The sequence below is a fragment of the Calonectris borealis genome, chromosome 12, assembly GCF_964195595.1.
Source record: "Calonectris borealis chromosome 12, bCalBor7.hap1.2, whole genome shotgun sequence".
Lineage (NCBI taxonomy): Eukaryota > Metazoa > Chordata > Aves > Procellariiformes > Procellariidae > Calonectris > Calonectris borealis.
In genome coordinates this window covers 7,862,290-7,889,977 of record NC_134323.1, presented here as the reverse complement: position 1 = coordinate 7,889,977, position 27,688 = coordinate 7,862,290, and the positions used below count along the sequence as shown (strand labels likewise).

At 43.5% G+C, this 27,688-nt stretch overlaps 1 protein-coding gene across 8 annotated transcripts in view; it reads right to left on the bottom strand.

Moving 5' to 3' along the window:
- Positions 1-394: 394 nt before the first annotated feature.
- ZNF423 (zinc finger protein 423) overlaps positions 395-27,688 on the bottom strand; it is a 234,904-nt gene continuing 207,610 nt past the window's right edge. For all 8 annotated transcript variants that reach the window (XM_075161205.1, XM_075161204.1, XM_075161211.1 and 5 more), the window contains 3 exons: positions 24,212-24,343; positions 22,510-22,625; positions 395-1,034 (listed from right to left, as the gene is read on the bottom strand). In XM_075161205.1, the coding sequence (XP_075017306.1) occupies positions 1,005-1,034; positions 22,510-22,625; positions 24,212-24,343 (278 nt within the window). In that variant the 3' untranslated portion in view covers positions 395-1,004. The remainder of the gene's footprint in view (positions 1,035-22,509; positions 22,626-24,211; positions 24,344-27,688) is intronic.

Genomic DNA, 27,688 nt, shown 5'->3' with positions numbered 1-27,688 from the left:
GCGCAACCATATATAATCCAGAAAGCTATTTTTTTTGTATTGAAACAAAGAAGCACAGAGAGATAGGGTCAAGGCAGCTATAGACCAGGTCCCCTCCATTCTTGTTGACTTGAGTAAAAGCTAAGAGTATTATCAGCTAGCAACACCTTTCCGTGCCCAGATTCATAGTAGATGTTCTTACCTCACCTCAACCTACCATGGGAGTCTGGGAGGTGCATCCAGGAGCGAGCACAACACTAGACGCAGGAACGTGGCTTTCGCTTTCTCCCAATCTTCCTTCCTCCTGGAGCACAGAACGCGCTCTGCTGTCAGGTGAGCCATCGCTTTGTGACTTACATACATCAGCCGGCAGTGGTGATGCAGCGTGTACCGACAGACAGACAACCGCTGACGCTAAGCTCATGTATTCCCTTTATTGAACTGTACTAGTTATTGCAATCAGATTAAGTCACATTTATAAAGCAGACCATCCAGTTGCACTGAAACCGATTATATTCATTACATAGTTTTAATCACTGTCCGGTGAACTGGCAAATCCAATCAAAGCATTAGTCTTTAATTAAAAAATTAAAAAGAAATATTCAGACAATAGCCAAGCAATCACATCACAATGCACAGTTACCTAAAATTGCAATTAAAAAGCAGTTAACAAAAAAGAAAAAAATCACACCTAATCTTTAACTATCAATATAATACAAGAAGCAACAAAGGGCAACAGCATCAAAGCAGATTTATCTAACACTATAAATTCAGTCAGAAGCAGAAGCTCTAAAGTACACTAGCTGAAGCAGGACAATAAAAAATACTGAGCATGGAATACTTTTAATCTCTTCCATTAATATTCATTTCCAGCTGCTTATAATAGCAGCGCCTCATGGCCAAATCATTAGAGTTTTACATCTGGGTTGCAAATGACACTTTGATTGGATGTAATGTTCAAATGGTCCTCCCCACTGTGCCACCGTCAAGTCTTCTGCAGAGAGGTGTCCTGTAGTGCCAGTGGCTCACTGTGCGTGCTGGCTCAATGTGTGGTTCTGGAAAGACGAAAAAAGGAGACATGCATGAGGGGCAGAATAATAGAAAGCATGCCCATACCCTCCTACTCAGTACCATTTATGCAGAGCTCAACATAAAAGCTTCTCAATTATTACAAAACAAAATGCAATAAAGAAAAAGTACTCATAAGTAACAGCTGCCAATATGACACATTTGCTTTGTTCTGACAGATCTGTTAATGCTGGCATGAACTTAGAAAAAAAATGCTACAAGCCAAGTACAGCCATGAGGGTTTCTTTTTTTTTTTTCCTTTCAATACATATAAAGAAAGTGGTAACACTTCATGGGCAAAAACTGCCTTTAGGGATTCCCTTAACTGTAACAATTAAAAAAAAAAAAATCTGAATCGCGGGGGGAACCCTTGCCATATTTTACTCTTTTATTCTCACTAGTACCGGGTGCAAGTACTGGCAGCAAGAGACACCAGATTGTGACACACACTTCTCAGTCCAAGAAATACTTCGGCAGTAACAGCTGAACCGCCAGTTCAGGCACAAGGGTAATATACCCAGCAGAAAAAAGGCTGGACATGTAACCCAGAAGTTAAATCTCTTTAAAGAATAGACTTTGCTCTACACATTCCTTTCAGCAGTTTAGAGTCTTTTTTGTTCCCTTTTTTTCCTTTTGGTAGATTTGTAATAGCCTCATGTCATCACAGTATCTCGCATCAGAGGATGCTGACCTGTCTTGCCATTTTGTGCAGGAGCCAATAAATCGTGAAGCCAACCTTGGAAGCGTATTTTTAGAGCAGTACCAATTCACCTACATTTTGTGTGCTGCTGAAACCCAGTCCTACATATAAGCTCAGCCTTATTTGTGTGATTATTCAACTATTTGAGCAACTAGAAATGTGCTTCATGGTGAGCTTTTCTTGAGCTAGGTCCCCAGCATCCCCAAATATAAAAATTCATTTGCATTATTTCAAGCCTAGGCAATTTTACTAGTCTCCATCTGCCTAATAACAGAACTGGGCATGTCCGCCAGCTTGAAGAATAAGTTTTTAAACACTAAATGAATTTTGAATCTAATTATTTATTTACAATGATGAAGCTTTAAAATAAAGTAAGATATTTTAACTTTTCATAAATCATCTGGCCCTTCTACACTATCCACAGTTACATCTTGATCAGGAAAAAGAATGATCCGCTGCTTTATCCAGGGCTGACATCTCCCTGATGAAAACTGCCTGTGGAAAGAGCTAATGGGCGGCCTGCGATGCACGGGGCCAGACGGGCCGGCAGCGGTGACCCCATTTGCAGGCAAGAGCGTTTCTGGACTGTGCACTCCCAAAAAGTGACCACCAGGTGTCAGAAGTGCTGCTGAGTTCCTAAATCATGGCAAAAGTTATCTGCGATATTGTGGCGGGCAGCCTGCGAGGAAACTCTGCACAATAACGGTCAGGCTTTAACGTGCCAGAAGGTTACAGGGGCGGCAGAAGCATCATAGCTGCTGCACACCTGGAAGGAGCCCTTGTGAAATTAAATACAATCGACTGACGAAAATAACTGGTCCTTGTTTAGCATAACACTAGTCCTCTGAACACATCCCAGTCTGTGACGCTAAATATTTCAGAATCAAAAACGAGAAGTACTGTGCAAAAACCTGGAAAGCTTATCAGGGGATAAAGCATTATACTCGAATAAAGTCAAGTGAATTGACAGTTGAACCTACTTTGCTTTTAGACAATTTAACATCACCAAACATAAAATCCAATGGCTTTTTACTTTGCTATACATGGAAATTTTCTTGGTCTTAAGAAGGAATGACCTTTGCGGCGCTGGATGTTATTCTCGAGTCAAATAATGACTTTATGGAAGAGGATGGATGGAGCCCTACAAACACAATGGCAGCACTGACAAGAAGCTTGTCCACTAAACCTAACTGGGAAAGCATGAAAATGTAAAGAATACACAGGCCACTCTGTGCTCAGACACACTCCTCAGCATTTTAACAACGGACGTTTTTTGTGCACTTTATTACAGTTCTGTTTTTAGGTCATCCTGAATATCAATTTAAAAAGTGAAAGGTTTACCATCTTCAAATTGAAAGAAGAGCTATTTGTGGTAGACAAATCCATACTTATTTAGGCAGTGTCATTTAAAAGATAATGCACAATCAGCACTAGATGCATGACGCACAGTCTACAGTCAGGGAACACGATTTCAAACTTGTGTGGCTGCTGCATTGATTACACCAGGCAGGTCAATAAAGGAATGGTATGTGGCTCTAAATCTGATAATGAAGCTTTCATTGTGAGCGCTCCTTCCTCAAACATAGGTTAATAATATGTTCTGAACACTCCTAATACAATGAATATACTGGGTTTGTGAGCAGAGTTTACACAAAGAAACAAAAAGATTATACTCAAATGCTGCAGCCATTCAGAGCTGGGTCAGGTAGGAGCTGAGAAACTAGCCGTGCCATAGGGCTATCAGTTAAAAAAAAAAAATACATTTTTCATACGGAAATCTTGATTTTCTCTTAACATCTTGGGAATGTAGCATTTATTCCCTTTGCATGCGTTACTGGCAATCAATATGCTGAGCAGTCCCCGGACCAAGCAGTTAATAAAATCTTATACAGGACCTCACAAACATATCTGTAATGCCTACGGACACAAGAGCCTGTATGCACCGAATCCTCCCCCTGCCTTTCAGAGAGCCGATGCTGCACAAGCCACGTGCACAAATGCGTAAGTCCTGCATGCCCAAGTGCTGGTGAACACCAGACCACCAGGTTCCTGCATGTGCAAATACTGCATAACCACCACTGGTGTGTACTCAGAAGACCCATGAAAGCCTGTCCCCATCCTCTGCAACAGGTATAAGATTCTCACCTATTAAAATGTGTTTCACACCACACAAACATGCTTTCCAAAAAAAGTCTGGCGACCTGTCTCCTATTACTAGCAACTGTCATATCTTATCTTCTTGCTTCTGCTCCCTCTGCTCCGTGCGTGTGCAGCTTATTGGAATTGTGCTTTGCAGATGTCAGAAAGCGTCTGAGACGTTCAGTGCTTATGTCTCTTCTCTCACACGTGTGTTTTGCATATTGGACCCGTGCTTTATCAAATAACTTTATTAGGCACCTCTGTGTGTGCCTACAGACAAAGAAACTTCCCCTGGCTGACCAGACTTTCAGAGCAATTGAAAAATAAGTAAATCCTGGCATTGAGAATGCCCTGTGCCTTAGCACAAACAGCTTTCACCCCGATGCGACACTGGGCTGTTCCAGGTGGCAGAAGGAAACCATAAAGGCCAGAAGGGAGCGAGTGTTTTGAAACGTGTGATACTATGGGAACACTTCTACACAAGTAGCCTAAGGAAACTTCACCCACCTTTCCAGCAGGAGGGTGGGCTGGCAGGAAACAGCTCGGGTGTGATTTTTCAACTCTAGAAGTTATAGTTAAAAAAAAAATCTTAATGATTTCCAAAGGAAAATAGAGCAGCCACAAAAAAGATGCCTCTCCAGGCATGCTTGTGTGTGCACATGCCTACCTGCTCACAAGGCCATCCATACACGTATGCATTTGGGGGCTGGCAGGAGGCAGGACATAATTGCGAAGCTGAACAGTAAAAATGGTTCTTCACAGCTCCTGTTAGGCCCCCCGGTTTACGCATGGCTCACAGCTGATACCCCACTGAATACATCATTCTGAGACATTATTGCAGCTGGAAAACTCTACAGCAGCACTAAGTCACCTGTCAAGATCAAGTAAGTCACAGCTTATTTATAGGACAAGGTTGGAAAATTTCTTCTTTTCTTTTCTTAATAATCATGCAAAATGGATAGCAATTCCGTTAGCCACGTCAGTGGGAAAAATGCAACTACGCTGAGCCTTGGGGCTGTCGCAGCGTTTAAGTGGAATTTTCTACTGGCTGCACAATCCCCAAATGAACCATTTGTGGAAGTGTCTGTGACCAAGGAACTGGGCGACGGGTTTTGCAGGAAATAAAAAGATTTCAAAGAATGGTTGATTATTGTCTGTGTAGATACTGATTGCTCTCCAGATCTTCCCTGGGGACACCCCCTGCCTGCCCTCTGGATGTGGATCAAGCCATTTGTGCAGGACATCTACAATGAATATTTCTCTGTTTTTTCTACATGCATTATTATGAAAACACTGGCATGACAATCTCCATTTTCAGAGCACTGTGTCAAGAAGGAAAGCATCAAGCTTGAAAAACGATAACTTACAGCAGTTCAAAGAACTCTTACAAGCTATATAAAGATTGAAAGAAAAAACACACAAAAAACCAGCACATGATGGAGCAAAGCTCCAAGCCAGGCAGTCAAGCTGGGAGTCTCCCACACTGCAACGACGTTCACTGCCAACAAGTCACAGGTGTACTACACAGGAGCAGGTGAAAAAAATAAAATGCAACTGCGAGGGGTGTGATAATGGTTTGGGGCCATAATACATCCCGTCTATAGTGCCATTGTGCATCTGTTATGTATTTAGATATTTTGTACCAGCCGTTTAGAAGTACACTGTCTAGGTGCGTAAGCATATACACCTAAAAGACCATATGTTGTACAGAGGTTAAGAAATGGCACAACAAGGCTGGTGATACCCACCACCCTCAAGTGAAATTCATAAGCCTTCTGCAGTGTTACACAGAGATTGGGACTCTGATGAAAGGTTATAAAGCCTCTCTCTCCCCTTCCAAATCCCATTAAAATGAATAGAAACCATTCCTCAAATCATTTCAACAGGAATTACGGCGATAACAGATTCATGCGACAAACAGCCAACGTGAAACTGAACTGGTGATTAGCCTCTGGGCGGCCCGTGCGCACGAGCAGGCCAGGCGTCTGGGAGCGGACGCACACAGCACCTACTGCCCGCACGTGGCTCCTCCGGAGCCGGCTGCTCAGCCCATGCCTCCCTGGCTGCCCCCACGGCTCGGTGCCTGGGGACGCCGGGGTTGCTGTGGCACTGCAAAACCACCCGGACTGCAACCACCACCCCGAGACTGGAAACACCGACCCAGGGGTGATGCACGAACACAGCTGCCTGATCTTCTGACACGGAGGATCATCTCTATTAATCCCTATATTTTTCCCAACATGCAGGGGGTCCACCAGACCCAGGCGAGAGCTCAGGCTCTCCTTGCCTCTCCCCACCTCCCTGTCCAGATTTCCGGCACCCCTTCAGGCATCGTCCGGCTCCAAGCCCAGGGATCAGGGTCTTGGCTGGGGGTTCCCTGGGGCTGTGCCCCCCCTTCCCCATTCTCCCTCCTTTGCCCCTTACGGAGTAGGGCTGGGGGACCAAGAGAAGCGATCCCTCCATTGACTGTCAACACACGCAGCTTGCCAGACAAAAAATAAACTTCAGATTCAGGCGCTGACTTGAAGCAAAGGTTCAATTCTCACATTTGAACACATATATATAAAAAGACAAAACAAAACCTGCAAACTGCTACAAACAGAAGTAGCAGAAGTACAAATGAAATACCATCTGCAGCATTCTTTTTTCAAACAATGTTTTGCATCTTTTGAATTCAAACTGGTCCAAAAATCTCTCAGCCATTATTCCTCATTATATACCCACAAGCACACACACGTATGTGCACAGGTACTATTTCCCTCTAAGAGCAATCCATAAAGATGATAATCTTCATGCCTTGACTTTATAAAGGGATTACTTTAGGCAGAGGACACAAGATGACCCTTGCTTTAGCCATTGGAGATTATGCTCTCTACAGAAAGCTGTGAGCCTTAAATTGGTGCTGCTCTAATCCTAAACTGGAGAGGCATTCAAGGGATGCCATGACCCAGAAGAGCAAGAAGGAAAAACCTAAATTAAAAAAAAAAAAAAAAAGCAAACTGAAGGAGAGGGGGGGAAAACCAGAGAGAGCAAGGGAGAAAAGGAGAGCAAGTTTGCTTTACAGGATAAACCTTTTTATTTTTATTTTTAATTTCTGGTTGCTACGTTCCCTTTGCTATCAGACTCTAAAGAAAAATCACCTTTGCACCCCCTTGCAGTTTGTATGTGCTTATTTTTAGAACTGTTTGACAATTATCCAAGGGTCTAAGACTAACAGATGGCCTGTCTTAAAGCCTCATATGTTCACTAGTTTGCACTTCTGACAAACAGTAAATGTACTCAAGAGTGTGCCATAAACAGGGCTGAATGAATACTCAGAACACAATTTAGTTAATACACTTCATTAAAACTGATAGTGGTAACCAATGTTTCCCATAAAACCAGGTGTTAATTCCCCTTCCAGTTGTTTCAGGTAACTCTTACCCAGTGACATTTATATGTTTAGATCCTAGTTTTTCAGGAAACAGTATTACTACTTTCCTTTCCCCTGGTATTTCACCCACTACATAAAATGCTCGTAACAAGTGAACTCCAAGTTATCATGGTACTCAACAAAAAAAAAATTGTCAGGCAAGACAGGTTCACATGTCCCTTCTTTATTTGAAGAATCCCTTGAAATGGAGGTAGAGGCAAACGGAAGGTGGCACATCCTTTGTGAAAGGAAACGGCTGCCTGTGTTACCGCTTCCTTCATCTCTGAGCATCTGACTTGCCATGCGTCAGTCAGTCCCCGTGTCAGCACGCTTTGAGGTGGCACTTCAACAAATGCAGTTAGGAAGCTGTCCTTTACAAGTTATTGAACCAAGAGAAAAAATAAAAATCACTTCGAGTGTCTAAGAAAATACGCCTGGAGGTTTGGTGTCAGCTGAAAAGCGAAGTTGCCCATTTCCAGTGAAAACATCTGCATCTGAGTTACTCTGACGCTTGCATATACTTGATTACGCCAGGGCCAAAAGCACCTTTCACTGGTACTGGGACACAGAAATACTCGTCTGTGCCAGGACAGAGCTGGCCCTGGCACCCCCAGGGTTTCTGTACCCGCTGGGGAGGTTGAGCAGCCCCCTCGGCGCCCGCTCACCCGGGGGACGCCCCAAGCCACCCCGGGAAACCTGCCCGGCTCCTCCGGCGACCAGGACCTGGCACTTGTCTGGAGTCTATGGGAAGATTCAGAACTTGTAAAGTATTTACAGGGAAAAAAAGCCGCTCCACACGTGACCGACTAAATGCTGTCTGCTTTTTTTATTAATGAATCTTTTTCTGTGGCTGGCATGTTTCTGTATGGAAATGCAACTGCCCAGGTGTTGGTCTGTAAGACCCAGGCAGGCCCAGAAGCAACCCCCGCCCCTGCTGCCTGCCTTTGTTCTGCACCCCGGGCTGTGCGCTCTGCCGCCGTGCTGCGTCGTCCCAACAATATACTTGCTTGGTTTTATCTCTGTACTTACACCACTTCTGTTAATTTTAATGTATTCTTGAATTTCCATAGGCATTTCGGTGTTATTCTGGGTTTGAAAAATTACCTTTTTATATAAATACCTTTCTTAGAGTTATTTTTCCCAGCGCCAACCTTTTCTCACACCAGCTAAGGATTTTTTAGATGATTTATGAATTTAATTTCTCTTTTAATTCAGGTTGTTTAGTCCTAATCAGACTTTGACAACTCACCTACCATGCTCTCCCCTTTCCACTTGAGACTAATAATTCTGTATCATCAGTCTTCTAGACCTGCCATCTCTTTCTATTCTTCTCTAAAAACTCAGAATAAGCCAAGGTGAGCCTATTACAAGTGAACTCCAAATGCGAGCCTAGGCCTGGCATAGCCTCTCATATTCAATTAAATACCTCACCGAAAAGTCTATACGCTTCTTCCAAAAACACTGGGTAAAATGCTGAAGCACAAAAGCAAACTGAAGCCTTTGGGAAAATCTCCTTACCACGGCACTTTGGAAATAAAAACCGCAGGAGAATACATTACTAAGAGATAACCGAGTCTTCTGTTAGAGAAACTAGCCGTAAACACACCATGATTCATTGAGGCACCCAATGAAACCAGGGAGCTAATAATACCTGTCCCGAGGGACTGCACGCTCCTGAGAATTTCACTCAGAAATGCAAATTTATCAGCGTCCTTGTGACTTATAGTCTACAGTATGCCATGCGCAAGATCAAAATAAGCTGAGGGAAGAACCTTACACTTCCTACATGTAAAGGGAGAGGGATAAATTTAATTACTGTTGTCAGAAGTGCATAAAACGAGAATATTTTTAGAATTCCTCCACTCGTCCCTCAGCCCCACCGTTTCTCCCTGACTGGATCCCAGAGCCGTTGCTGATGCCGAGAGCAGAAAAGGGCTTGCAGGATCCCAGCACGCCGCTCTGCCGACAGCACTTGGTGCTTTATCCTCGGCTTGGTCAGCCCGTGTTTTTCTGGGGTGCTGGTCCCGCAGGTCACCCACTCGCTGTGCAGCAGCACGCATGCCCTTCGCCCGACTTCGAAGTAACCTTCCAAAGCTGTCCTAATGAACACAAACACCTCGCTTCCAGACCGTTTTCAAATCTAAGCCACACACTAATCGGAGAAAGCATCTACTGCCCACAGGTATGCTCCTTTGCCTGTGCTACACCAAAGACTTCAGTACACGATCCAGTGCTGACCTGTTTTTATCTACTTATGGGTCCTATTCAGGGAAGCAATGTGTTTCAAAATCATTTGCAAGAGGAAAAACATTTTCCAGGAATCCTTCTTAGGTATTCCTCTCGAAAACATAACTTGTTGATTTATTTGAAGCCTATCTGAAGCATATCTTGTTAATCTCTCCTTGATCTAAGGTAAATCACATTGCAGAAGCCAGTTAATTGTTCATTTCTGTGAGGGCTAGCATCATCATTATGGGACCCTTTGTGACTCTTCTATAAACACGAAATAATTTCCTGATTTGGTCTTTATTATAGGACCAGGACAGCGTCCTCTCATACTCTTTTTCTCAAAAAATACTTAGAGCAAAAGGGAAACACTTTACATAGTATCTTTAGCAGTCACCAGTCAAAGCGCATAGACAAAAGCTTCGAGTGACCGTTTCCATGGGAATATAACCAACAAAAGCCAGGAAATTCAAAGTTGAACCTAAAACTGGCTCCTTAACTTGTCCTGCTGTTCTTCGGTATGGCAAGGGTCACTGAACACCATCTGATTTTTTGTAGCTTTTTTTCCTGCACCAGTTCGACATTCCTGGTGCTAAGGACCAGGTATAAAAGTCTCAGCCTCAACTGTGAATTTTAATGCAAACATTAACGGGGGCACATCTTGCACTCTTCATTTAGGCAACATCCTCCACTGAATGTCGGGAGCTGCAGCTGAACCAAGTTCCTCGGACCAAATAAGCAAGTGCGGACAGCCGGACTTCACGCGAGCCGTGCCTGCCTGCAGCTAGGCCACAGCATCTCACAGTCCTTCTACTGGTAATTCTTTTAAAAAGCAGCAGCTAAAGTAGAATTCCCTCTAATGGAATACTGATCCGACAAATTGTATTGCCTTGTGTCATGGATACGTTTTTCTTAGAGGTAGATAAATATTCCTGTCACGTGGCGCTCACATACTGCTCGGGCTGACAAAATGGCTGGTCAGTGACCTGTTGCCTTGAACGTAATGGCCGTTATTGCTGGTTTCTAATTTCAAAAGGGGCATAAAAATCCTCCAATGCAAGTCCCTCTGCTATAAAATAGCAAGGCCACAGTTTATAGAAGTACTTTACATGCCTCCCCATTAGCGTACATGCCACCAGCAGAGCAGAAATCTGCAGACAGGATTGTGCTCAGCCCACTGCCCACTGCCTTGAGGAGTTAACCCCCGAGGAGCTAGCAGTGCGGAAGAAAAAGAGGGGCCAAAATATCACCAACATGAGCTGTCTCCTCCAAGACATCACAACACAAAATAGCGAGGCAACATCACTGTGGTATGTGTGTGAAACAACTGTAACTGTTAAAAAATGGGATTTTCCAGCCAGTGCTACTCCATTACAACAGTGTCACTGGCCTTACGAAAATCTGACTTCTAAGCAGCAAGATGCTACATTTTAAACAACCGTGATTTCATGCAAAGACTAAAAGCGTGTGTCGGCCCCAAAGGAGGGCGAATTTTTCAGAAGTAAATATGTTCTAAACCTCCTCTCTGCTCCTTTTGGAGACACAGTAATGTAATGCACCGATGACAGATACGCTATACGCAGTCAAAACTCAATGCCCATGGCAATTTATTCAGGTTTAACTGTGCAACAGAAACAAATGAGGAGGCTCGCTGGCCAGGCAGGACTCTCCCCCAGGGCTGGCGCAGCGCGGGCAGCACTTTGGCTGTTTCTGCACGGTGCAAAGCCGGAGCAATTTGGTTCTGCGGACGTGCTCTGCACAGAGGCGACCTGGGGGTGTCTGTACTGCCTGCCCAGGACACGGCACAGAAGACACACGAGACACTCTGCAGAGAATCAGCTCAAGCACGGCTAAGTTGATAAGCTCAGGACGGCTGCTGCCAAATCTGGGCTGGCTCATGCGGAGTTGGGGTGACGGAGCCTCGCTGAACCCGAGCTGACCTTACACAAAGCTGTGAGCTGTCTCTGTACTGATCCCATCAGCATATACAGTCTTATCTCTATCATCTAGATTTTTCCAACAAAGCCCCATCGCCTCATTAAGGTTGCACAGTTTAGTATATTGCAAGTTATTCTATTAACATGAAACGTGAAGAAAGAAGACAGCATTAGCAATCCATCCATTAGCATTTACTGCCCAAGTCGGGTCACTGCACGCGTGCATCCCGCCCATGCATCAAACATTCCCGTCCCGTTTTCATTTAACATAAGCAGAAATCACAGAAAAGGCACAATCTGGAAACAAGCTGTATTCTAAATTATTTTACCTTTCTTCCTTTCCCCTCTGGTCAAAGGGAGATATAAAACTACTCTCAAAATATGATATTAAAGCAGAGTATTAATTACGCAACATTACTATATGACTGAATATACTTCTCTGAAAGCAACTTCAGAAAGAGCGACCAGCAAGGCTGCTCCAGGGCTGCTTTCAGGTCCCTGAAAGTAGGCTGGCCTAAAAATACCGACAACCTTCCCGACAAGAGCACGGAGCTGCAGGCAATGACAGCCCTATACACAGCCCAGCTGCAGAAAGGCAAGTTACCGACTGACTTTCTAACTATTCCTTCTCCTTTTGTTCTTATCAGGCCCCATTTTCTCCTGACTACTCATCATGCTTGCTCCACGTATCTGACCTCGCAGAGCGATGAGAACAGGTAAGGCAATGAAGAATTAGCAGGAGTCTCTCTCGTGCTCTTTAAAATCACCCTGGGAAAACTGGCCCTCGGGACTGGGCCACAGGGCAGGACCCCCGTCCTCAGCTCGCTCCAGCAGCCAGGGCTGGAGCTGCTGCTCCCGCTGCCCTTCACTGGCTGCGAAGATAAACCCTAGGATTACACCCTAAATCTCTTACTCAGCAAATCAGAGGTACACCCAAGGCCTTTTAAATTTCTTCATGAAACTATTTTTCAAATTCCTTCTAACAGTAAAAGTGATGGGGGCTCCGCCAGCACCACAGCAGTAGGCAACAGCAGTACAGTATCACTCCAGGATTTCCTGTCTGGAATTTAGGCTTCACGTCTGAAATACAACATACACACAACATTTGTACAACTGAGGAAACACAAGACGCTTGCCATACATTTATTATCTTCCTGGGGAAATGATATAGAGGACAAAAGAGACTATATTTACTCCCTCCCCAGCTGCTTTTACAATCTAATAATTTATTTCTCCTGGACATAAATTTCAGATTTAAACGAAATCCCCGAAACCTAAAGATGCCACATGGTAGAGGCTAGGGCAGTATTTCTTTCTATTTTGGAGATGGAGTGCTTAATGCATTGCTCTGTTAACCAGTAGCCTTAAATTTCGGGGGGAAAGAAGAGACAAGCAATTAGACTGTGGCAGACCCTAGATGCAAATACAGGCGACTGTGATTACTACCTTCATACACAGAGTTAAAAATATCTGGTTATTGAAAATGATTTTCTCAGTCCATGGGGGTTTATCTAGGTTTAGGCCGAGATGTTTATTTTTTCTGCAGCAGCCAAACTAGGGGATTCTTTTACAACATTTTTCTCACACAGTAGCTATATATCATTCACATTTCTGAAAACTGAGGCGCTTTCTATGGTGTAAGAAATCTCTGCAATTAGAAACAACCATATCCTCTTTCAGAAAAATAAAACAAATAAAATATATCTCCAAATCCTTCTAGTCAGCAGCTAAGACAGCAGTGCTCTTAAGGCAAATGTAAAAATCCAGGGTATAAATTCCTGTTAACTGTTACAAATATATCCATCTGTTCACAGACTAACTAGTGACTGAAACTGATGAATCCACTGAAATGTAATTTTCGAGCCCACTAGCGTCTGTTCTCTTCTAGTAATAAAGTAAATGCTTTTCAATAACTGTGCTGCTTTTGAATGCCAATTTCCATTTAAGTAGGTTCTGGTTCTCTCTCTCTCAAAAAAAATTAAAATAGCAAATGCCTTTTCTTTCCAAAGGTCAAACTAAGCTTTTAAAGAACAAGCAACATTTCAGCAAGGCAGAGAGGACAAAACTCCAATCAGATAAATGGGCTGTGTAATGATTGAGAACCACGGCTGCCTCAGGTTTTCTGAATGGGCTGTAGGATAGAATTTGGCACAAACAGTCTGATGTTGAGGCTTATATCTCTTTTACTGCAGACAAGAAATTCACTAAAATATATAAATAATGAATGTGGCTGGGGATCTCTGCTGGTACTACTGCTGGTTCTGCAAGATGCAGGAGCAGAAATATACACTGCTCCATGTTTTTGTTATTAGTGAATCCTTGTTCTCCAACAATAAACACAGAATATTTTATCTGAAATGGCTTCTGCAGCACATACAATATAAGTTTCAGCTCTCTAAAAGTGCCAGCAAATTGCAGAAAGATAAGTTACAAAGACGTACCTAATTTGCTGTGATGAATTGTGTGCATGCTTCAGTGATCAAAACTGCAGCTGAGACCTATTATATTTAATGATCTAGACATTTCTTGTGAAAACACTCAGGCATATACTGTTATGTCTGGACAAGCATCCCCGTTTTGCTCTAGCAGCAAGCAAATGAAGAGACTGAACTTTTAAAAGGATGCTGTACACCACCTTCAATGAGCTCTTTAAAACAGAGGCTGATCAAGCTCCACTATTTTCCTTAAATAATGTTTATGCTCTGCCCTTTCCAGTGCAGCATCCCTCTTCCTGTGACAACTGAAGTCAGTTCCTTTGGATGCTAGCGACACTTACAGGAGGAAACGGAGCTAATCGGTGCTCAGACCCCAACCTACGTTCCTACTACAGCAGAAGAAAATCAAAGGGGCTGTACTAGAGATCTCTTCCCACCAGCAAAGAAAAATTGTGACAAGACTTTCTGGAGAGAAAACAAAACAAAAAATTTTTTATTTGCCTACATATTGCAAAAATGTTCTGTTTCTCGTTTAAGGACTATGTCCTGCTTAGAAAGGCATGTGCTACCAAGCCTGGTAGGGCCGAGCAGTGGTGCCTGGATCTGCTGTCCCTGAGGACATTGTCCCTGCGCAGCCAGCTGTGCCGATGGCCCCGCTGGCAGACCTGCAGCTTGCAGCCCCTTTGCTCTGTGGCTCTACGCAGAGCAGCAGGAAACGGGGCTTCTTACCACCTTCCTGTGGGGACAGGAGTTTCATCTTGTGAACGTATGAGGGACTTCTGAATAAAAGCTGCTCTGAGGCTTCCAGGGCTTTACATCTGGCTCCTCCAAAATTTTCCTCATGGATCTGGATATAGTGTTCAACCTCTGCCTTTCCAAATTCGTAAAACAGGAAAAAACAACCTCAGATAAAGTGCTGGTAAGCTCAATTCATTCACGGTTATAAAAACAACAGAGATCTGCAGAGAGAGGCCATCCATACAGAATATTCTTGCTACCACACATTCGAGAGCTCATTTTCTCCCTCCCTGGTCAGTTTGAACCTCTTTCTATCATTCATTGTTCAACAAAACAGAGCAAAACACAAACGTGTACATTTGACACCAGAAATAAGGATTTCAAAGTGCTATTTCATTCATCTGAGGAGCTGCTAAATACTATCACAGTGGTAATTCGTGATAGTGTGGTAAAGAATGAAGAAAAGGTATTTGTTAATTGTTGACATAACAAAATTAATTTTCCATCCCTCAACTTTTTCTCATGTCTCCTGTGAGCTCTGATGCAATGTTACTGACTGGCACTGCTGAAATGCCAACTTGCATTTCTCATCCTTAATTTCTCTCTAAATGTCATTAGTAATTGTTATTGCCAGACCAGAGAGTGCAATCTGGTCTTTCCGAAAGAAATTCCATTTCTCATTTCTTCTCCTGTGCTTCCTCCTTTTGGTCAAGGATGGATGTTTAACATGGCCCATGTGCTCTGTTTCCAAGAAGATGGAAATGTATTAATATATCGGGAAGTGAAACATTCCTGCTTTATTTATTTACGTATAGTGTGCCTGGATCTTTATGAATACCAAATTGTATATTCAGAAAGGTCTTTAAAGCACATCTTTCAAGAACACTAACAAGACTTAATTGAATAAACCTAACAAGTAGGGGAAGGAAACACCCTTTAATCTGTGACTCGTCTCTGGATGCTTCCATGAATTATTCTTTTTGGTGGGCAACAATGTTGTCAAATATAAAAGCATACTATATGATTTTTCTCTCTTTCTGTCACATGGAAAACAAACCTCTTGTGTAGGTTTGTTTTACCAGATGTGTAAACTGGTCTAGCTTCGGTCTGGATTAACGTATCATCCTCATTTACCCACACAAGTAAAAATGGTTTCCACCACTAAGAGGGGAGGTGAGCTTAGACATCTGTGTGCAAAGGAAAACCTGCAAGCGTAAAAGGTTGGCTCCTTGCACATCGTTATATATTGTGCCAGCGATTTGTATAGTTATGTGCAGATCCTACAAAATTTGGTCTCCAGTACTTAGAGGCAAGTAGTACTTTGGCACGTCGAGTCAATTTTAGGAGGGACTCTGTGTGTCATGACAGACCTTTAACCGGGCTCCTCATAATCAGCACATCTTACCTTTGCGTGTCTGCGTTATGTTTTGTAATGTATATAAAGTAATTAGTTCAAAGCTAGGCTGCATTTCCATATCCATTAACTAAAGGCATCTTATCTCAGAATAAATAGACATTTGGACATTTCCAGCCAGGAATTGTGCTTTCAATAAACACAATTGATGCATATACATTGTCTCTTGGCGGCTTACACTCCTGCCCATCTGTTGGGATGGCATGGTGCCTACGCAAAAGTTGGTTGGACCCTTGCCCTAGGGCATAGATGACAGGCAACGACGGGTTTAGCTGGGCAGCCTGAGCACCGGATCCAAGTGCCATCTCTGCTGTAGGAAGCCCCTTCTGTGTGCCAGCGCTGCCACATTGGAACGACATGCCTCCTTACACTTGATCACACATGTTGACACTTGGGTGCGCTTAAGTGCATTAATGACTGAAACGATGCCTTTCACCTGGCTCCCTTCTTTTTTTCCCCTGCTCTGCATCGCTGCTGGCTTTTCTGCACATGTTAATGCGAAGTTGCGTACACTTTGTTAGCCAGGGCCAGCCACAGAACGGCGTTAACGGTGTAAGAAATGAAGGAGGGTATTTTGTTATGGGACATGCTACTCCAGTGCCAGACATTTCCAAGCTTCATCTCAGGTGAGTCTTTGCAGACTTGAGAGATCTTTCTGCGTCTCACTGAAGAGACCTCAGGAATGATAAAAATGCAGCAATATATTGATCAGAATCATCCTTCCAAATGAAGAAATGCTACACCTTGCCGCTACGTCAAACACAGGGCAATTCAAGATTTCTGCACCATCCTCTGTTTCAGCAGAATTGGCCACACAAAGAGGCTGCGGTCTGGGTCGCGTGGCTGTTCCAACAGATGCCCAGCCCCAGACGCAGGAAACACCACCTCACTTCGTGCTAGGGAAGAAGGTGCCGACAAATCACACAGGTGCATGAGCATGAGCAGCCCTTGCTCTGACAAACAGCATTAACCTCGGCGGATGTCAGGCCCAGGACACCTCCAGCATCACCTGCACAGAACCTCAACCGCAGCTGCCGCAGAGCCCAGCGACAGCCCCACGTAGTCTGCGATGGAGTTTCTTCGCTTTGGTCCTTATGAGAGCCTGTTCCTAACCCCAAATTTTTAAACAGCCATATATTCCTCCTCCACTGAATTTAAACATACGTATTGAAAACCAGAGACCTAATAGGTAAAATTCTTCCCTACTGTGACAATAGATCAGAGATAAAACTTACGGTTTTGCAGTCCATAAAGAACGTTCAGGCAGACAGACTCAACATGATGGGTATGTGCCTACAGCACTTTTAATTTTTAATTATTGTTAGTTATAATTATCTGACTGCGTCTGAATGAAACCCAGCAATATGGCTGGAATAGATTTTGGTATTCTTGTAATTTATTAGCTTTGTAACTACTAATAATTAAAATTTAACAATACTCCAAGCACCATAGCAACATTTTTTAAGAAACACTAGCCAAATCTGCTAGGATAACTGACTAGGTAATTTTCAGGATTTTAAAGGAGGACTAACCTCCTTTAAAAAAAAAAAAAAAAAAAAAAGGGAAAGAGAGATAACAGACTTTAAAAGCCTATCAACAACCAAAATGTAAAGATATAAATACTGTTTAAAAGAAAAAATGGATTTTACTTGCAGAAAATTAATTCTACACATAATTTTGTGGGTGCTTCATATGAAAGTTAGAAAGAGCTTGTGGTTTGTTTCCAGCAAGAAACTCCTGGTGTTTAACATCTAAGTCACACAAAAGTTCTGAAATACAGCAAAAGTTACGTTAAGTGAAAGTACTGCCTTGAGATAGAGCCACATTTCAGGTCCCATTTGTCCTGCCATCCACACTCTCCCCCAGGGAAAAATATTTTCTGCAACTTCATCAACATACCATAGATTTGCTTTTCTCTCACTGACTGCATGGACGCTGGAGCCCAGAAGCACTGAGGTATTTCAGACTGTTACAAGCACATAGGGCTGTTTGGAAGAAAAATTTTACTCCTATTTAAGCAAGCTTTCTTGTACCCCCAGGAAGTAGGTAAAGCCCATTTTTCAAGTAGGAGCTGGAGACATAAACCACTAAAAGATTTTGAATAGCTGGCTACAGACCTGAAATTGCTTAAGTCTTTCTTCAGTGCTCTGACCATTGGTGGTAAACTGAGCCCTTAGCTGTAGCCCTGTAGATCCTCCTGCTGCAGGTGGGTCACATACAAGCCAAGAGGCTCTTGTTCTCCCCACGTGCTTCAGGGGACACTGTTGTACCCAGATGGCCCCAAGGACCACTGGCGTAAGCAGCTGGGGATGTTGCTCCTCATTGCCCCACTCCCAGGGAAGCCACCACAGGTATAGAGCAGCATCTTAACGTCCCCCATCGGGCCACATCAGACGATGTGGTGGCTCGCTGCAGTGCCCGGCTCGCCTGGGCAGGATGCAGCCCTCTATAGAAGACGCCTCTAACATCGAGCTGATGTTAAAAGCAGACTTAAAAAAAGAAAACCTGCTTAGGGCTTGATCTGCTGTAATCAGCGGAAAGAATCCCAAGGACTTTGATGTGGACCAAATCAAGCCCCTGGAGGACATTCATGGTAAATCATTATTAATATAATGAGTGCAATTTCTGTGCAGCAGCTCATGCCTGTTTATGGATATATGAAAATTGCCAGCTTTTCACATAAAATGAAATGAGGAGGGAGACAGACCACAGTGTTAGCCAATGAGCCATAGTAGCCACTCTCCTTTTGATATGTGTACGTTTAAAGAAACTGGGCACTTAAAATGACAGCAAATTCCTCTGGTGAAGCTCCCTTAATTTAGTGGTTTGACATATCTCCAAATCTGAACAGGAAAGAAAGCCCTTTATTCATAGCAGGCAATAAAACACCTGAACACCTGTGCTAGGAAAGACCTGGCAGGTACCCTGCTCCCTTGGTACCTGGATTATTTGCGCATTGTTTATTATATCCCTTGCCTTAGTTTTCATCAATTGTAATCATTTAGGAGGAAACGGTATGATTAACAGTACACAAGCAAACAGCAGGAATTAATCCTTTAAATACAAATACTTCATTGGTTATGTGATGGCTCCTTGGAAGAAGCAGTATAGCAAAAGAGTACCTATGAAAATCCTCCTTAAGTTTCCTCTGAAAATCACTGCTCAGTCACAATTTGCTTAATGTAATTCTTGATGCAAGCAATTGAGGAGGTATATTTCCCAGCTGTGAATAACACCACAAATATAACTCTCGGCACCCATTATGTGTCATAATTTCTGACCCATCTTCAGCGTTGGCAGGGCTCCCTGCTAGGTTTTAAATAGTAAAGACCAAAATTTCAGTTGTCAAAGAGCTAGCTCATTTCCCACCTCTGGATGCCCTGTGTGCTGCTGTGGCTCCAGCTGCCTGTGAGAAGCAGGCATGCCAGCGGTGGCCGGCAGCTCCTGACACGGGTCCTAGAGATGGGGCTCTGTTTGAAAGGGTTCCTTCTGCCCTACACGTGAGGAACCCCCCAAACCTTCACCTCTACACTTGTTTCAGTAAGCATGTTTCAGTAGGGGGAATGAAATGCAATAGCCTTGGTGTTCTATACATTAGCTATAAATTTACTTGTTTCCAGAAGATTTTCATCATACTCATAGCTGTCAATCTTACAAACCGAGGATGTGAAAAACGCGCAGCTGCCAGGCTTTCGTCTTCTACCCTAAAGGTATGTGGGGTTATCAGACATACTGTTTCCTTTGTGTTTCATACTTAACCTTACCATGTTTTCTTTCCTTATTTCCAATGAGATAATGTAAGCAGTTAAATAACATTCTGTTCTCTTTTCTTCTGGCAATATCATCAAGGTAACCTCACTAACTCATCACTCCAGATTCACACCAGAATTTCCACCGTTTATAAAATGAGCTCAGTTCCTTAGAGCTTTCTTAAGCGTTGGTTTTACCGCTCCAACAGACGGTGTAAACTTCAAAGCATAAACCTATATTAAAGTACAACCACTAGTTCAGAAGTGAAAAGAGGGTTTGATTGCTTCCAGAGGGTTATGCTGCCGAAGCAGTACGTGCACCAAGCCTAAAAGTACGTTTACAGCGGCAACGTTTCTCATCACATGGCACACACATGCCCTTCTGGGCTTACTTGGTGTTTACCCTAACTGTTTAAAGAAATGTTCACAAATCAGCAGGGCTAATTCACGCTGCTCCATGACATCTCTAAAAAGTTACATTTTCCCTGCGCTGCCTGTCATTTTCCCCACCCTCCCTGTTTTTCTTGGTTTTCCGTAAGTACCCTACTCTGAATTTCTTCTTGAAATAGTTGAATGCTCAATTTTTTTAGAAGTATTTTCTGTGGTTTCACTTAAAAATACAAAGAAGTAAAACAAAGGGTAGGTTCAGATTTTGACACCAGTTATTTTACGCCAGTGGGAAAGCAAGATCAGAACTGAAAAGTCAAATTCATCAAGCAGAACCCTTTGATGGATGGTGATTTGCCCACATAAGAACAATTGCATAGTTAAGAGACTGAAAGGTTTATGCAGATTTAACCCTAACTAGCAGCTGAACAACTGGTTCACTAAAATAATACCAGATCTTCATTACTCAACAAAAATATAACCAACAGTTGAGGAATTTAGAGCAGGCAGCTTACACATCAGAAACTGATGAGATAACCGTGCCAAGGCAGACTGGTTCAAAAGTCTTGAGCATTTCTAACTGATTTATACACACATTTTGTGTCCTCCTTGGCTCAGGTACTTGAATTAGTAAAATCCCTGGCATCAAGTAAACACACATTTCTGAGTCACCACTGAAATAAAGACTAAAACTGTGCAGCTAAGTATTGAATTTTCATTCAGCCAACACCATTCAAAACTACTCGTGTAATTATTATGAGCACAGAAATTTTAAATGCACACAAATCCTGCATAAAAACTGGAAAATTACAATCATAATTTATCTGATTAAAGCTGCTCTTTGCAGCAATTTTGCAATGCACAATAATTCAGAATTGAAACACTATGTAATTAAAACTGTTAATTGCAAAAAATGGGCCGCTGTTAAGACTATAATTTAACAAGGTTCTCTTTATTTGACCATCTGATTTTAAAGGTTAATGTAGTGACCTAGGAAGCCAGTGCGCCCATTTTAATTGTGCTGGCATTTTGACCAAACACCACTTTAAAGGAAAAATGGGAGGAAAAATCAGAGCCGGCTTTGCAAGCCACTGTTGCCTTCATAAAACGTTCATAGTGAGAACACACAAACCCAAAATCTGCTGACTTTATTAAAATATTAACAAGGTATAGTTAAAACTTTTGGACACTTATGCAAATCATGTTGCTAGAACAAGGGAAAGAAGAGATTCCCCTGGGAGAAAAAAAAATAAAATCAACAAAGTGAAAAGATCAACCATCCTTCCACAGCATGACAGCACGACACAAGAGGCAGCAGCTTGGGAATTCAGCAAGATAAATAAAAACCCTCCAAAGTTTAAGTAAATCATGGTTTATAAAGCTAATAGATTTAGATGAGGCATACGGTACCATTCTATAAAAAGGCTGCATTTGCCAGGGGACATTAGCAGTATTTTGGTGGCTGTGCTGCACAGGTAAGGTGTGCCTGAGGAAGACGGCCAGGGCAGGCACCCCCCTGCAAGCTCGTTGGAAGGGCAAGCTCCGGCGGCCCATTCCCCGCGAGGTATCAGGCACACACGCCATGGAGGTTTCAGCACCTAGGTGGGTTTAGCACCAAAGGTATCAGCGTGATTTAAACCCCAGCCTCACCAGCATGGCTCCAAGGGCACCCAGAGCGGCTGCAGCAGCGTGCCTAGGTCAGGGTCCGGCCCCTCCGAAAGGCTTGCTGCACCCGGGAACGGGTGAAAGCCAAGCACCGGCTTTGCAGGGGCTAAAACTGCTGTGGCTGCGGCCCCCGGTGCTGCCAGGGAATGCAACGCCTGGTTTGCAGAACCTGCAGCTTATTACTGCGCTAGTGACTTGGTGGAGCCTCTAATTAAGCATCGTGTTGAGCTGCACCCACGCTTTGCTTTCATACCTCGGTAGGGAGAATTCCTTTACTTCTGACTAAACAGTGAGGAAGGGGAGGGGGCAGCCTACCATTTGCTTAGTCTTTGTATGTTAATCAGTGCCTAAATTATTAATAGAGAAAAAGAAATTATTTACAAGGTGTTTGGCGTAGACATGTCAGGATGTAGCAACGCTACTGTCAAGAGAAATACTCATAAAGAATCATGATATCTGTCTTGTCTTATTTTATTTATTCCAGCCATGCTCAGAGTCCCCCTTCTCCTGATAGCACCCGGGGAGGAGACTGAGAGACTGTTTAAGAGCATAAGAGATCATACTGAGGGTATGCACCTTCTCTAAATGCTGCACAAGGGTGATGGTTGCACAGAGAAATCAACAGCTTTAGCTTTGCTTTTACTCCTGTTGTAAACATACCTGAAGCTCTGTTTGAAAGAAGAACTTCTGTGGGCACTGGGAACAGTCATAAATTTTATCTTCCTGCCCATGGACTGCAAAGATGTGCTGCTGCAGTTTGTTTGCCTGTACAAAAACTGAAACAACACAGTATGATTAGTTAAGATTGCTTCATATAAGGCATCTTGTCTTGAACCACACTTTTGTGATAGCAAAGACTCTGAAAAGTCCAAGGATACCTGCCAGAGAAGTGCCAGTACACTCGGTTCAGCAGAATTTCCTTACAAGTAGTCAATTTAGAGTCTCCAGGCTGACAGTCAGCTTACTTCTAACAGAGTCTAAATCCTGTATGGATTTTTGATATTTCACATAAAGCTAACACTGTCCACAGGTAACTGGAAGAACTCAATCATCAGACCAAAGAGAGGACATCACCAATCCTGCAGGGAGCTCTGGGCCCATGGCAGGTGCATCAGATGCATTTTTAATGCAGGACAACTGGGCCAGGAGAAGCCGTGATGGCTGGAAGACACGTGGCCCAGAACAGCATTTCTGGCAGACACATGAATCTGAAAGGGCAGCCTTGTCACAATTTTTAGACCTTTTAAATGGGTCGTCCATTCAGTATAAAAAAAAGACTATGATTTAACATCACAAATATCACAGCATCTGCATTATGATTTTGAATCGACAATTATTCTGAGTTTATCAAGTGAAATTTGGAAGTGAAACATATTGAACTGCAGGCTTAGGTAGTTAAAAATATGTTTCATTTAATTTTTGTCTCATTTTATATGAATGATCATCAGTATGTCAAAATAGCTTCTTCAGCAGAATTAAACACACGCACTCAAAGAGTTATTTTACAGCACGTTTCAGGAAAGGATAAATTAACTCCAAGCTCACACAAAAAGCAGGTTCTCAAATTGTGGACCAAACCCTAAGAAGCGTGGGTTCGCCTTACTCCCACCGAAGTTAAAGGAATCGCAGGTGCTGCCGTGCCCCTTTACTGACAACAGGTCCGCAGTCACACTTAAGCGATCTTCATCTCTCAAGCAGTTTGGAAACGTAGATGTTAACTGCTGTTTTGAGGAGCATATAAAAGGCAGCCTTTAACTGCATCCTGCAGATCCTTTAAGCAAGATCACCCAAGATCATTTGCACTGGTGAGACAGCTTAAAATGAAGTACAGCAAAGGAATACCTAGCAGGCCCTCAGACAGGAGTTAGCAATGTGCCACCACGAGCAAACTGGCCTCAAAAAAACCTCTGAGAGAGCAGCTGGCAAAACTAGAGAGCTGTAAAATTTGGTCTTCTCAAACCTTTACTCACGTGAGCCTCACCCCCGTGAGTGGACTGTGAGCTACCTGGCCTTTAAAGGGTCCTTGCTCAGGTGAATAAGGGCTTGCAAGAGCAGGCGATACCTTGCAAGTCCTGCGCTTGGAAACACATCGCACCTTCAAGCCACAAGCTACAATTTAAAATGCTTCGAATTGCGGGGGCGATGCAGAGCCCGCCGCATGCGGCAGTGCTGCTCAGTGTCAAACACCACAGTGCTGCTCTTTGGAGCGAGCCCCGGTTTCAGCCAGATGATATTTTGAACATTTCCAAGCACAGTATTTCTTTTTCCCGAGGAAACGAATACAGTATTTTACAAATCCCCCGAGTGTCATTTCTGGATCAAGCCATGCATGCTGAGGCTTGTCTTGGCCTCCCTGTCTTACCTGTGAAACAAACAGGGCATTTGAATGTGCCTCCCATCCCCTCAAAGCTGTGCTCAATCAGGTGACACAGGAGCTTTGCCGGAGAGTCAAACATCTGGTTACACAGCTTGCACTCATGATTGATGCCTTCCTCTGCAAGGTTCAAATGATACAACTTGTTAGTGACACAGCAGATTAGCGTTGGGGGTGCAGCAGTCGGCGAGAAACGCCCGTGCCGGGGCGCACGACTTCAAGGACCCGCAGATATTGCCACGGCTCTGGCCTCATCAGAAAAGCGGGCCGAGCCGCTCGTGTGAGGTGTTCAGGTGTACAGCCCCCAGTCGCGTTTGGGGGCGTTGATTTTCAGCTGCGATGAAAGCGGCGCTGCGATCAACCCGCCGGGAGCCCACGCGCCTGCTCCCGGGCTCGTGACAGCGCTGCACCGCTCCACCTCGCATCCCACCACAAAGGGAGAGCATCCCTGCTCTGGGTATAGATTACTGAATAGTCAAACAGCATTTAAAATGAATTTAACAGTGTGAATTCAACCAACAACACTGAAAGTGGGCTGAAATGCCATCATCACCTCAGACTACGCTGCAAATATACAGGAGAGGAAGAAACTATCAGAGAAAGGCAGAAGCCAGAGCAGTGTCAGCCTTAATTTTATATCTCTTGACTTTTTCCAAGCTGAAGAGACCATTGAAGGTATTTAAATGTCATTTGAAAGTGTAATTTCCGTGTCATATGTCTTAAGCACTGAATACACAGGGCTCATTTTAAATGCTCCTATGTTCTAGCTGAACGCATAGGGAAATAATAATAATTATTACTATTGTTTCAAGCCTACCACTTTTGTAAGACGATCTGTTTCTCTGTTTACTAACATTTGTGGGTTTGGGTGCAGTTGGGCCTTTTTTTAAGGTACTGAAGCCATATTAAAGCAATTTCCACGCATAAAAAGAAACAATCATTTAGTTTTCTTGAAGTGAAGAAGGAGTGGTAGAAATTTAGACAAATAATGTACAGTTTATATAAATCAGAAAACACCTAAACTTTAAAAATTTTGCTGATTTTTGTAAATACTTCCTGAAAACGTGTCTTTCCTTCATTGTGGCAGCACATGTGAAATTCTCATGAAAACGTATTTTAAAAGCTAATGCAATTCTGTCTTTTGATGTACATTCGACTACTTTTATACCTTCAAATCTCACCGATTTCAATTTTTAGTTCCAAGACACCTAAGAAATGACTACAATATACCATGAACTAATCTCTTGCCAACTGCATTTGGATCTTGCGAATAACGAGAGCCTTCGGAAGCATGGTCTTTACTTACAATTGCTTTAAATAAGCTTTTTACATCTTTAAAAGGGCTAAACAGAGGGAAATTATTGTTTTCTACAAGGCCTTTGGTACTCTTAGTATCCCTTTTACAAGGTGGGGAGGTAGGTGCCAGGGCAGGCAAGTGGCAGGGCTCTGTGCGGGGTGCTGGGCACAGCCCGCGCCCCGGCGCGTGGTGGCTCTCGCACGTTTGCACCTTGGCACGTTTGCAGCTGGAGGCAATTCCCAGAGTACGCGGGCCTTGAAGGGCCCTCCGTGCAGTGTGGAAAATAACAATAATTTTAAAAAAAAGGCTCCATGCAGTGCCTTGTGCAGCAGCACGTGCCGGCAGTGAGCTGCCTGTGCCGCCTCAAGGCCGGGTGGGCTCTGGAAACCCGCGTGGCAGTGGGTGCTCTGCCCCGCACAGCAGCGGTGGCACGCAGGGCGAGAGCAGGGCGAGAGCAGGGCGCTGATGGTGAGCGCTGGCACCGGAGCTGCGGTGGGAAAGGGGGAGGAGGGATGGGGAGAAGTAAACAGGCAGGTTAGGAAGGAGGTAAAAAAAGAAAAGGAAAAGGAGGAAAGAGTCAGGAACAGAGAGATGAAAGGGCTGGTGGCTCCACGGCAGCAGCTCCACAAATTCCCCGGGCAGCCATAACCGGGGACTGGGATATTTCTAGGATGCAACGAGGTTTGCAATTCTCTGTTGGGGCAGCCACCACAGACGGGCACATCGCCTTCTCTGACGCATGGGTTTCAAAATCTGATGCTCTCCCCTCACTGTAGCGCAAGGCTGGCTTCTCCCATCAGACCCCTGCCTGAAAAGTTTTGGCTTTGTGCGATCTTTGCAATCTGCTCCGGAGGGGAGGAAAGATGGGGAAGGGAAACGTGCCTTGGGCTGAGCATCCTCAGCATGCCCAGCCACACAGCTGTGTACAGCAGCCGAACGCTGCAATAAACCTGGAGAGGACAAAGCAGGTACTGGGGGGAATGGAACAAATTCCTTCTACGAGTATATCAGAGAAATCATGTTTGACATTAATTTTCTACCCTCCACATACTGGGTATTTGGAAAACAGTGATTCATGCACAGCCTATGGTCCTGTGTGAGCACGTGTGTTCATAAATACGGACAGACACATACTGCTGATTAGACGACTGCTCCTTTTGCAGCCTAAATACCTATAATTTCAGTAAAATTAAAAAAACCAACAATGCTCAGCATTTCAATTGAAGTATATTCTTACAAGCTTGGTATGTTTAATTAGGTAACAGAGATTGTGTATTTTCTTGGCTGATCCCTGCAGTATTTTAAATAGTTAAACCCATAACAAACAAACTAAAACTCGAATGAAAAATAATAAAACATAATGGGTTCCTGCAGATCTGGAAATTTATCCCACTCGAGGCAAGACCTTTTGATTTGCAAATCCACTTCTGAATTATAAGGCCTTCTCCTTACCGGTGGGGGTTTTTATTCCACTCCCACAGGAGTCCATTATGTATTTCTTGTGTCTATAAAACCATCCAGGAAGAAAAAAGGGGGAAAAAAGTACCATGGTTAGCATGACAAACGTTTCTCTTTTCATGCCTGTGTATTCAAAATATGAAAATGCCCAAAGATATAGATAGAATTGCTGCTATAATCACTCTCTCCTCTATGGCATTTTACAGCATATTATTTTACACAGAAACACGGCGCATGTATAGGGATACTCAGTCACCTTTGGAGAATAACTTCCTTGAATTATATAAGATCATATAGGTACATGCAAGGCGGCTTTTTGACAATGTGGCGTGACAGCCAACGCTCCAGTCAAACATGTGAAAAAACTGGGCGTTAGCAACAGAAAACATATAATCATTTCCCTCATTTTTATTCCCCCCCCCCTTTTTTTTTCAAACATGACAAGCATCTATGAGAGACCTACATAACTCAAGTGAATTATGCAGCCCCGCTCATTTGTAAAATAAAATGCAGATTTTTACAGCTTGCTGTGCTAGATATTCTCCCATTTCTCCGTAAGTGTATCTGTGCGGGGATCAATTGATTACAGGACTAAACGAGCAACACACAGCAAACGAAAATCTTGGGTTTCCTGCCTTTTTTTTTTTCCTGAGCTCAAAATAATAAGCATTAATTTTACACTTCATTTCTCAAAAAAATAATAGGATGTG